At 31.5% G+C, this 13444-nt stretch overlaps 1 protein-coding gene across 1 annotated transcript; it reads right to left on the bottom strand.

Annotated features, from left to right (window-relative positions):
* Positions 1-3715: 3715 nt before the first annotated feature.
* LOC105965917 (catalase) lies at positions 3716-7929 on the bottom strand. Its single transcript, XM_012990467.2, has 8 exons — positions 7717-7929; positions 7229-7325; positions 6282-6559; positions 4956-5732; positions 4770-4859; positions 4531-4598; positions 4314-4407; positions 3716-3967 (listed from the first exon to the last, which is right to left on the bottom strand). The coding sequence occupies exons 1-8, from the start codon at positions 7729-7731 to the stop codon at positions 3908-3910; spliced, it is 1479 nt and encodes a 492-aa protein (XP_012845921.1). The 5' UTR covers positions 7732-7929; the 3' UTR covers positions 3716-3907.
* Between the last annotated feature and the right edge of the window lie 5515 nt (positions 7930-13444).

The raw sequence follows: 13444 nt of genomic DNA, 5'->3' as shown, positions 1-13444 counted from the left end.
TTTTTAATGTAGAATTAGAAATATAGTGAATGGTGTTAAAATCAGCCAAAATTAATCATCAAACTCTCAATTGAAAGAAATATCTTTAAAACACAAATTTTCTAGTAATTATGTTCCTAATTGAGCCGAAAAATTGAAATTTAGTGATCGCGGGATATTTAATTTCGGCATTTACCCTAGGGGTGTGCGCAAGTCATAAACCCGTGGGTTCATTTTAAGGAACCACACTTGTGGATTTTCAGGCGAGTTAATAGCATGACTCAACATTCACGAGTCAAAATTCGTTATAATTTAAACATGTTTTTTTTTTCTCTCAATAATTTGTAAATTTTACGCGAAAATATTTAGAAATTAAAATGAATGACCAAGCAAAAATCTTAAATGGAAGCCAGCGTGAGTAATATTAATAGTGAATATCAAGAGTAACTTGAAATTAATACGTTCTGACCATGAATCAATTAGAAAGTGTAACTAAATTAAAAGCTTTATAAAACAAGATTTAAAACAAAACATTTAAGTACAGACAAAACAAATTTTACATATAAGTTTTGACATGTAAGAGATACTTTATTCATGTATTATATATTATTAATTTATTATAATACATGTGATAAACAACATTTTCAACCATATACATGTATGTATTCATATAAAAGTGATTGTGTGTAAACATATGCAACGCACACACCTACTGTATTTCATTCGATGTAACATATACTATTCCACGAGCCACACGTTACAACATCACAAACACGAATTTACGTTTCATAATTCGATCCACATAACATTATCATATAATACATAAATATATTTCAAATGACATTTTATTTATTTATTATTTATATATATAATAGAGGAATATAATTTTGTATTTAAAGATTCTGATTTTGTCTTTTGAAAAAAAGAGTTTGTTTTTTTATACTTCCATGAAAACACAATAGAGGACAAAAAAAACAGCAATATTTTCTGCAGGTGGCACACTGCCCCTAAAGATGCCTTGCAAAATTCTCCCTTAGCTCTGTCACTATAATTAATTTATTAGAGGACCACATTTATTCATTAATTAATTATTATTAATTGTCAATTTTGTAGATAAAATTAATTAGTTTTGAAGTGTTGGTGTTTATCAAACTTTGACCAATAACTAAGGTATGTATTTTGGCTTAATTAGATCCAACTTTTATAAATTGAAATTAAAATTTATTTGATAAACACGTCCAACTTATAAATTGATTGTGTAGAGTTTATTTATCACCAATTTTTTTGAAAGCGCTCCCAACTTTTAAAAATAAATAATTATTAAGTTACTATGATTACAACGATTCAGACATTTATCATTAGGGAAACTCAAGGAAAAACACAACTTCATAACTAATGAATTAGTTCTTGATTTATGAGTTACGACACTTACGATTTAGGTGGTGTTTGCAAAAGCTTATTCAAAAGTAGAAGTTAGTGATTGTGAGTTAAGTAGTATTAAATGTTTATTTCTAAGTGTTTAGGGTATTTGCAAAAATAGGAAAACAAACTTAAATAGAAAAAAACGGGTTTATTGGTGTTTTCTAAAAAATAGCTGAAAACAACTAATTTTAAAAGAATCAAAAGCAAAATCTGATTTCACGAACACCTAGAAACAAATTATAAGCAGAAAAAGCTCATAAGCTGTTTCGAAAAGCTTTTGCAAACACTACCAAAAATGGTTCTTTGAGTTGGCAAAAGTATAGAGAATGAAACTATTTCTATAAATATTATTTATTAATTTATTTTTTTTGGGGTTAATTATAACAAAAAATGGAGCCTGTAAACTTTTTAAAGCAGCTTTATCAAAAATCAAGAAGTGGGGTAATTCATAAATAATTTGGAGCCGTCTGATAAAGAATATGGCCGTTAGGAACGCTCTCCACTTATCCCACATCGAAATTCAATCAATAATTTCCCCACACCCAAAACATTGCACATATTGATATGAATGCACGTGGAGTTGGGTATCTGTCCGTTTTATCGGCCAACCGATCCACTTTTCTTGACCGATAACAGATAATTAACCGATCCTTATAGTCAGACCGATAATTCTAAGTGGCCCACATATAAATGAGTCCATCGGTGATATTAAGTGATCCCAATTTTTTTTTAATTATAAATATTTAATATTCTTATTTTTTTTAAATTAAAGTAACATATAATAGAAGTCATAACTTAAAAACGCAAAACACAAATTTATAATCTCGACGAACTATTCTATCATATTATAACTTATTTCACATTCTTCATTATATATATATATATATATATATATATATATATATATATATATATGATGGCCGAAAAACTTTATTATTCCATTATTATCGAAAGACTTGGCTTGGAGCCTCGTTAAAAATTTTGTGGGCCTACACAAGGCAAAAGAGTATCCCTACAATGGCAATAAAATATCTGGGGGAGCCCTAACCTTTCTAATACAAAAAGGCCCTAAAATGGGCTAAAATGAAACAAAATATAAAGTGGCCTAAGAAAGCTACAAAAAATGAAAATAGGAGAACTGCCCCCATTTGTTGCTATTGATGTAATTATCCAAAACACCTTCTTTGCCAACCTCCATTAACACCTGTCAAACACTGCTCTTCCTATTCACCATTATTTACTTCATAGTCGATTAATATACATGATTGATACAAAACGTCTAATATGACGAGAAGATCGATTGCAGTTGTATATAGCTTCATCTCTTTGTGCTCATGAGCCGACTTAGCTAGCCCATGCCACCCGATTACCCCCTCGATAAATATGCACCACGTTTCGATCGTCCCTGAGAAGTCTTCTAATGCCTCTGATGACGTAAATTAATTCCCATGCAACTGCGACTCTATGATAAATCATATTGATAACTAATTTGGAGTCCGACTCCCCTTTAACCTGTGTAAAACCCATCTCCTGACAAATTCGCAATCCATCTAGAATTGTCTGGGATTCTTCATTATATTTACTTATTGTAAAAGTTTTAGTAAAATAAACTCTTCATTTTAAAGTTATAATTTTTGCAATATAAGGTTTTCCAATATTTTGAATATTTTCTTTAAAAACTTTTAAAAAATATCTTATTTTGCAAAAAAAATTAAAAAAAATAAAATCAATAATTAGATGACCGATAATACCAAACAACCGACCCATTTTTTCCCCGACAAAGTGACGAAGTTGTTTGCCAACAATTACCGGACCCATAATGGCCGGCCCGTTAATAGTTTTCAATATTCACGAAAATCGTTTGGTTAGGTCAGGTAGGTAATTGGTCGATAAATACCCGACACGACCCATGCCCAACCCTAAATGCACGTGTTTTTTTTCCCTTCTTTCTTATGGTTATTTTTGTCTTTCCTTATTATGTGCGTTTCTTTTCCCCTATTACTTTTTGCCCTTACCAATTTTTATTGCAAGAAATACCAAATAGAATAGCCCTTTTTAAATATTTTAGTGAAATACAAAATTTTACACAGCAAAAAGTATTTCTTAATTCACAATCCTCGATGAAGAATCCCAAAATGAGGTTATACAAAAATATAGGATATTTTAGATACTACACCGAGCGACTGTCGAGTATTACCATGCATAAATGTAACATATATACGTACTTATCCAATGTATATATACTTTGTCAAATGTACCATACATTTGACGAATAATACGATACCACAAAAGAAATTAAACCCGAATAAATGAATTTAACGGTATAAAGTACATCTTCATTTATTAAGAATCATCAAGATTCAATGGTTAACGAAAACCAACAAAAAGTTACAATACATTATTACATAATAGGATAGAGTAATCGAATGGCGCTACAATTCACCTTATAATTTCAAGAATTATTGTGACATCCTTGTACACTGTGACTCGATAACTTGCTCATCTCTCACATAGTAGGCCTCACATTGAGACGGGAAGCGAGTTTCTGACCGAGTGACTTGTCAGCCTGTGTTGCATTCACCAAACACAATTAAATACAAAACTTTATTCGACACTATATAGCCTGAGTACTTATTAAAAGGGTAAATTACACCTGCCTCCCTTTGAGTTTATGAGTAATTACAGTTCGACCCGTCAAGTTTGATTAAAAATGACAGTTAGTCCAACTAAAATGGAAAGTTCACACTTTCGCGGAAAAAAAAAAAGACAAAAAAATTGAAACTTCAAGGGAGGTTTGTGTAATTTTTCAAACTTGAGGGGGTCTAATTGTAATTAAAACTAACATGAGGGAGGGTAAGTGTAATTTTCCCTATACATATTAAATAGAGTGCAGGGCATAGGGAAAACAATACCTGAGACCAGTATGAAATCCAGATACTACGGATTTCGTGGGTGAGTCGGGGATCGGACAAAGCATCAACCCAACGGCGAATAAATCTTTCTTGTCTGCAGAAGAGACATAAATAATAAAACAATGAAATTTTAAAATCTTATAATAGTCATTTAAAAAAAATGAAATAAAAAAGTCCTAATAATTATCATTTTAAAATGGTTAGCGAGTGATTGTACCTGTCTGGTGAAAAGGTTCGGTATCTCTCACCGGGTTGCTTAAAGTTGTTCTCCTTTTCAATGCAGCACTGCATCAACCGAAATTAAATTAAAGATGTAATTTCATATGATCGATCATGTTCGATAAAAACGCTTTATTCCACGAATAGATTCATCGTCACTAAGACTTCTGTAATAATTTGGAGGCGTTTGATAAAGAATATGGCCGTTAGGAAAAGGATTAAAGTATAAATACATACCCTGTCACGCTTCCCTGACAACACTACGGGAGGAATTGGGTGCTTCTCCGCATGACGACAAGGATCATACCTTGACGGGAAATAGTTCACCTGAAAAAAAAAATCAGAATTTGATCAAAAAAAAAAAAACGGAGTAAAATTAAGCGGAAAAAAATATATAAAAAAGGGTAGCCTTAGAATAAATACCTCCTCATCTCTGTGCATGAAGTTCATAAAACCTTCGTGATGATTATTATGATGCGCGCATTTAGGAGCATTAGCTGGTAGCTGCAGATAGTTCGGCCCAAGGCGGTGCCTCTGAGAATCGGAATAAGAAAATATCCGAGTTTGCAGCATTTTATCATCAGAGTAATGAACTCCCGGTACAACAAGACCAGGGCAAAACGCAAGCTGCTCGTTCTCAGCAAAGAAGTTGTCTATATTCTTATTCAACACCAAACGGCCGACTGGCTGCAAAGGCAATATATCCTCTGGCCAAGTCTTGGTCACATCAAGTGGATCGAAGTCAAACCGGTCTTCGTGGTCGGGATCGATTGTCTGAATAAACAGTTTCCACTCTGGGTAAGTGCCGGCTGCAATGGAGTCGTACAGATCTTGAGTTGCGTGGCTGTGATTGGCTCCTCCGACTTTGATAGCTTCTTCTTCGATTAGACACTTGACTCCACAAGTTGGCTTCCAATGGAACTTGACGTAGTTGACTTTTCCGGCTTTGTTGATTAGGGTGTAGGTGTTGACTCCGGAGCCTTCCATGTGCCTGTAATCTTGCGGAACGCCCAAATCGTCGAAGAGGAATGTGAACATGTGCAAGCTCTCGGGGTGGTGGGAGAAAAAATCGAGGATTCTCCAGTTTTCTTGAATGTGGGATTTTGGGTTGGGTTTTAATGCGTGAACCATGTCTGGGAATTTCATTCCGTCCCGAATGAAGAAGACGGGGAAGTTGTTCCCCACCAAATCGAAGTTTCCCTGCAACAACCAAAAAAAACATCACTTACTGAAATTACATCTGTTAAGATTTTCAAAAACAATTCCCCAAAAAATCCGAAATTTCTCTTTTCATATATGATTTAGCTGCAACAATAACAAATGTTTTCACTAAATTTCAAATAAACATTATTTAATTTTTCAAATTCTTCTTCCAAAATGCTTTTTTGCAGCATTTTAGACATGATTTGACTGCTACATTGTAACTTATATCGTCTCAAAATACAAAGAAACATTAGTTTTATTTTCAAATTCTTTTCTCAAAATATATTTCCCCAAAATTAAATGGAAATATGGTCTCGAAAGAGAACCAAACATATAAGAGTTCCACTATTATAAATTTTATAGTGACAAGATACTAATTTTCACTCAATGAATCATATGAAAGATGTTCAATTTCATAGACACGAAACAGATGCTGGCAGATGGTTTTCTAGAATGATCATCCCTTCGTGAACGAACATCTTACTACATATTTAACTTAGTGTTTGACGAGAAATAAAATGGAAAACCAATTTGTTTTTTTGTTACCTCTCTTGTGTAAAATTTCACTGCAAATCCTCTGGGATCCCTGATACTTTCAGGGCTACCACGCTCGTGAATAACAGTGGAGAATCGAACAATGACTGGCGTTTGAACACCTGGCCCTCGAAGGAAATCGGCACAAGTAAGGTTCGAAATATCGTGAGTCACCTCAAAGAAGCCCTTTGCGCTTGCACCTCTGGCATGTACAACACGTTCTGGAATCCTCTCGCGGTCGAAATTAGCAAGTTTCTCCACCAAATGATAGTCTTCCAGGAGGATTGGACCTGTCCAATACAAGTTTCGATTTTTGCATCAGATTTGTATAATATAGCACAGAATTCTGAAAAAAACAACGTATATTGTATACATATACTTTGTGTTTATTCCGTTACGCATATTCAGCTATAACCCCATCACAGAAATCATCTTATAATCGAGAAAATCTAAAGGATAAAAATCAGCAACACATTCATCAGAAGTGATACGGTGTGAATATAATCATGTAAAAGATCAGACCATCATAAACCGAAAGCTAATAATCACCAGGCATTTGCGAATAATTACGACTGCCACATAATATTATCGAGGAAAAACTCTGAAAGAATACGAAACGCGTAAATCGAAAAATCACCATCACAACCACAAATACAACACAAACAAATGAAGGAAAGTAACAATTCAATTACCCATCACTCAAATGTTGCAATTAACCAAACTATACGGAAAAAACTCAAAGAATACGACAGTGAGTAAACGAAAAATCACCGTCATAAACACCAACACAACACAAACAGATGAAGGAAAGCAACAATTCAATTGCCCATCAGCCAATTTTTTAAATTAACCAAACTAAACGGAAAAACTAACGCATTGATTACAAACATATATCATGGATCATCAAAAATAATTATAAAAACAAAAAAAAAAAACCAAAATGTAGAATGAGAAATTACCTCTGGTTCCAACAGTCAAAGAGTTGTTATTGTTCCAAACCGGAGCTCCAGAATTTGTGGTCATAAAAGGTGAATTGAACGCACTTGAGGGACGGTACTGCACCATAATCAAACATTCATTCGTCAAATTTTCCCCCAAATCACACACACACACAAACACACACACAGCGATTGATTGCTCATTCAAAAAAATTGAAAAAAAAAATCATTCAAAAATTGATTACAAATTTACAATATACATACAAAGACGAAAATTACCACAAATTAAGTGAATAAAATTACAATATAAACACACACACACACACAGCGATTGATTACTCATACAAAAAAATTAAAAAAATTCATTCAAAAATTGATTACAAATTACAATATACATACACAGACGAAAATTACTACAAATTAAGTGAAGAAAATTGAATCAATCAATTTGAACAAGACGAAGATTACTACAAATCGATCACCGGAAAAACAAAAAAAAAAAAACATACCTTGTATGGATCCATTTCGAGAAATTGGAGATTTTTTTTTTTTTTTTTTCTGAATTGAGTTTTTCTGTCACCGAGTATGGGCGTGTGGAGATCAGTATTTGAGAGTTTATAAATAAAAGAAAAAAAGAATATCACAATTTATAATAAATATTATCCTCATAAATAATAATATTTTTATTTTATTTCTCTGGCTCGAATTTCTAGTTACAGTTTAATAATTTAATATTAAATATTATCCTCATAAATAATTTGACTGACAAAATTAATTTTATATTCACTCTTTTTTAGTGGTGCTTAGGTCTTGTGTTATTTAGTGCTACGTGAATAAATACAAGATTTATTAATTTTATTTTTTTATTTTTATTTTATTTTTGTGTTCGACAACTTCTATACGTAAAAATGTTGTATACCATTAAATTTCAAAGAATAACTTAAAATATGGACTAGATATTTCAAAAGAATTATTTTGTTTTGTTTTTGTTTTCCTATTTTAATTGGTTTTTTCATATTTGATTTACTATGTTTGACGCAATGAGTAGCGCTGAAAAATTAAACTAAGCTATCGCTGATCGGTTCATGTTTGGTCGTTAAAAGTTTGTTTGAGTTCGATTTTCTAACATAAAAAAATCGAGTAGGAATGCTTATTTTCGTTTGATAAGGTATAAAGTTGGCTCAAGCTTGGGTTTAATTATTTTTTTGAAAAAATATGCGTGAAAATCAAGCTATTCGTGTTAATTAGATTAAAGTTCGTTCAAGCTCCACGAAACTGCTTGTGAAATAAATTTTAACTACAACTTTTATAGATCGATAAAAATCCAGAAAAGTTTGACATTCGGTTTGCTTGCCTCCATTTGTGTAAAGCCCTAGGCATTTTACTTATTTTGCTTATGTTCATATAGAACACAAAACAATTTTGTATAATTTGAATGTCAAATTAAAAATTATATATTTTTTTTCTTGGCAAATTCTAGTTGAAAATTCAATTTCTTAATTGAATACAAAGCATTGTTTTCTTTCACTATTCCCATTGGAAATTGAAGATCCCTAAATGTTAGTCAATGAATTAAATTAAGTATTTACTAAATAATTTTGTTATTCTCTTTTCACAAAATCTTAACGAATTATGGACACTTTAAACATATATTGAAATAGAAAATGCTTAAGTTAAATAATAATTGAAAAGGTTGGAATAAAAATAATTGACCATAATAAATAAAGTTCCTTATCCAAGCCGTGGAGTTCATCCGAGCTGGTGGTGGCGGTAATCAAATCAGCCGTTAAGATCGTGCCACGTAGCAACTGACCTTGAAATGTGTACTGCAGATAGAAAGTACCCCTTTGTGGGCTTGTAGAGGCAATTTTATAGAGATTTTTAGCATGGGCTTCATTTCATATGGGCCCACGATATTATTTCCACTTTTTTAATAAAAACTACGGGGCCACTACATTAATATATACTATATAGGGTAAATTGCGACTTAATGTAAGGTATAATTACAAAAAAAATTCCTCTTGTTTGCAGATTACTATCACCCTCGCAACTATATATTATCTTACACATTTCTCCTTACGATGCCAAATTTATGTAGGTTTTTATTCGGTCGGTAAATCGATCGAATCAAACCAAACGAAAATTCGTACCTGCCGATTACCGAACCGTTAATTCGGTTTGGTATTCAGTTATATATATATATATATATATATATATATATATATATATATATATATATATATATATATATATATATATATATATATATATATATATATATATATATATATATATATATATTGTTACGATTATAATTATTATTTCAATTAATAGTTTAGTTATTGATTTATTTAGTATTTAGTTACTAATTAATTAGAAAAGTATAGGTTAGTGTTTATGTTTGCCGTGTGTTAGTGGTAGAATAGTTAGTATTTATTTAGTGTAGGTAATTGTGTTTCCTTGCTAGATTAGGATTTTAGGGCTTTTCTTATGTTTAAGTAGTCTTATTGTGCTAGGGTTTTACTATGCAGAGAGAAATATTAAAGAATAGATCTTACGTTTCGTAGGAAATATTTATGATACTCAAGAGATCGTATCATATATATATATATATATATATATATATATATATATATATATATATATATATATATATATATATATATATATATATATATATATATATATATATATATATATGTGTGTGTGTGTGTGTGTGTGTGTGTATGTGTGTGTGTAATATTAGTATTTAAACTAAAATTAGTGAAAAAATCAAAATTTTAAATATTTTTAATAAAATTTTGGTAATTCGGTTATTTACTGAACTAAACGCAAAACAATATGAAATTTTGGCATACCCCGCAATTTTTATATAATTTTACCAAATAAAGGTCCCTGAATTTATCAACATAAGTGATTTTTTCGTAAGATAATACATAGTTGAGAAAGTGATTGTTCTTATGCAAACATGAGTAGTTTTTTCGTAATTCAACCTTACCTCTGGGGCGGTCGTAATTTGCCCTTAATTTATAATATGCAACATCAACAAAGAGATAAAATTGAGAAGAGAAATGGTGAAGAAAACTTGATGGGAAATAATTGATAGTTGAAGATTTTGTTATCCGACCCGGAATAACGACTCGGGCTGACCCAATTGCTAAATAAACTCGAGCTAGTGTACGTCTTTTACGTCTTTTACGTTGTTAGATTGGAAAAGTTCATTTAATTTTATTTTGTAATAAAATATTTTTTTTTTCAATTATTCAGTGTGATTTTTATTTTTTCGCATTTTTTTGCGCTCGAAATTAAGTTGGATGTTGAAGAAATAAAATTTAATTTGTTATTTTGCACCGAGGAAAAAAAAAAACCACTAAAAAATATGAATTATGTTGTGAATAATATGGTTGTGGGGTTTCCTAACATAACCATCCAACTCCCCACTAGATCACTAACCTACCCATGTCTTCCCATTATGTGTAAGTGGTAGAGTAACTTATTTTGTAACTCCTCTTGTAACTCCCGGTGGTTTTTCACCTATATAATGGAATTCTCCCTCCCCATATTGACACCCCTTATTAATCTCTCTACGGATTTTTGTCTTTGCATTCTCTCTCTATCTTTTATTCTGTTGTCATACTTTATATTCCACAATCATCAAACCGAAGGACAATACCATTAGGGCGATTTACAACACGTTATCAGCACGAATTGCTGGCGGTGATCGTGGAAGAACAATTGTTCGTGGGGCTAGAATACTTGGAGAAATTGTGAGTGTGGTTCGTTTGTAAGACGGTGATCAACAATAATATTACTGTGGTTGACAATAATATTATTGTTGTTATAGTAATATTGCTATCAACCACATCAATATTATTATTTTGTTTGGATTTTTTGTTTGTTTGAGTTATTCACGGAGTAACGTAATAATATTATTGTCTATTATTGTAATATTACTGTGATTGACGGTAATATTAGTGTTGATATAGTAATATTACTGTCACTCACATTAATATTAATTCTTTTGGTTTTTTATTATGTTTACATTTGTTGAACGGTCAACATAATAATACTACTCTATTACACAATAATAATGAGTTTTGTTGTGTTAATATTACTGTGCTAGAGATTAATATAGCAATATTACTGTGTTAAACTGTAGTTTAGTTAATTTTACTGTGTTTAACAGTAATATAGTTAATATTACTGCCAATCACAGCAATATTGCTGTTTAAACGAAAAAAAAAGTTACAGAAAGAAAGAAAAGAAGAAAAAAAAAATCGAAAAATTCAACGCCGGAAACCGGCGAAAAAATCCGGAAGAAATAAAAAATTGAAAAGTCAACGCCGGAGACCGGCGGAAAATTAAAAAAAAAAAGTTTTGGGTCAAAATTGAATAATTTATGAAATTTGGGGTCAAATTGAGGTTAAATTAAGTTAATGATGAAATTGGAGCATATTATAGTATGAGGGGTTATTTTAGTCATTTACAAAAATCTGGACCATGTGTGGACTTATTGGTAAATGAGTTTTTTGTCTGGATCTCTTTATGAATAAGTACCCATTGGTGGGCTTATTTGCAATGACCCATTTTAATTATTTAATCGTAGAGCTAAATCCTAGCAATTGTTATCAAGCCCACCCTACACAGGACTTTAGAGAAAATTAACTAAATTAAATTAAACTAATTAAGCAAATTAAAAAGGCAAAAACAAGGAAGCAATTTAAACACGAAGATTAATCAAAGTAGACAAGCCTAGGATTTTATTCTTTCCCCTATGTGATTATTACTCCCCCAATTCCTTCAATTATGCAAGCAATTAACCCGAATTATTAACCTGGGATGCTAAATTAATCATAAACTGCTTCCACGTGTATTACGATTCTAATACCCTAGATTCAATTACTGTATTCCTACGCAATTAATTCTAGAACATAGCATTAAACACAAATCTCAATAATGGCTACTTAAGAGATTAACTATATTCCTATGTTAATACCACATAGACTCTTCTATCACAGTTTTAATTATTAACCGATCTTCCGATTCATGGGATTAACAATAACATAAAAGCACATAAAGTGACCAGTTTCATGAACTTAATAAGATAAGTAGAAGAAAAAATCCGGAATTAAAACTTGCATAAAATCATATAATTGGGTTCATAAATCCAACATAGGGTTCCAAATAAAATTCTAGAAATAAGAAAATTAGCTACTCATGATTAAAGTTAAAACGCAAATAAAATAAATCATAAACGATAAATCTTTGCTTGGAGTCTTCGAATTCTTCGTCTTCGTTGTCGCTTTGTTGCTCTTGAAAAAATAATAATAATATTACGTTAATTTACTGTCAACGGCTGAACAATTACATAAATGTATTGTCAACGGCAGTACAATTACGTTAATGTACTGTCAATGGCAGTACGTTAATGCACAATTATAGTCAACGTTTAGCGGCGGACGTAAAAAAAATAAAAAAAAAAGAGAAAAAAAAACACTAAAAAAAGTCAACGCCGGAATCCGGCGGCGGAGAAAACAGACCAGAAAAAAAAAAAAAAAATCGAAAATGTCAACGCCGGAAACCGGGGAAAAAATACGGAAGAAAAAAAGAAGAAAAAATCGAAAAAGTCAACACTGGAATCCGGCGGCAAAAAAAGAAATTTTGAAAAAAAAAAAGTCAAAATTGAATTTTTGTGGTCAAAATTAGATTTTTGTGGACAAAATTGATTAAATTGGAGTTACAATTAAGAATTGAGTATAAAGGTTGGGGGTAATATTGTCATATACATGAATGTTTCCCTTATTTATAATAAATATTAAAGGGATGAGCTTATTGGTGAAAGAGATATAGCTGCTAAACCTAGAATAATAAACATGTTTAGTTAGAACCTATGCACAAAAACCCATTTTAAAACATAAAAAGGGACTTGCTTTTTACGGTTTGAAAATTGTTATTTACGGTTCATAACAAAAAACACTTTATCTCTCTAAAACCGCAAAACTTCCAAAAAAAACCCACACCCCCCCCCCCAAAACTGGGCAAAAACGTGTAAAAGCCCAACTTGGGCGCCCATTCATGCAATGCACGCCCAAGTTGGGCGTGCAAGCTGCATTTGGGCGTCCGAGTTGGGTATCAGGTGCAAATTTTTTTTTTTTTTTTTTTTTAATTGAACGCCCAAGATGAGCGCTCAGGCGTGTACGAATGCCCCTTGGGCGTTCCAACATGTTTTTGCGAAAA

The sequence above is a fragment of the Erythranthe guttata genome, chromosome 3 (genome assembly GCF_056151865.1).
Source record: "Erythranthe guttata isolate IM_541 chromosome 3, IM_541, whole genome shotgun sequence".
Lineage (NCBI taxonomy): Eukaryota > Viridiplantae > Streptophyta > Magnoliopsida > Lamiales > Phrymaceae > Erythranthe > Erythranthe guttata.
The sequence above is the reverse complement of the archived record's forward strand: the minus strand, read 5'-3'. Positions and strand labels throughout refer to the sequence as shown.

What these genes read in the sequence shown, in the direction of transcription:
- LOC105965917 (XM_012990467.2), bottom strand. An exon ending in TTTGACTGTTGGAACCAGAG is followed by an intron (nt 6,560 to 7,228) that starts GTAATTTCTCAT and finishes TGTATTGGACAG; the next exon opens with GTCCAATCCTCCTGGAAGAC. An exon ending in GGATTTCATACTGGTCTCAG is followed by an intron (nt 3,968 to 4,313) that starts GTATTGTTTTCC and finishes AATGCAACACAG; the next exon opens with GCTGACAAGTCACTCGGTCA.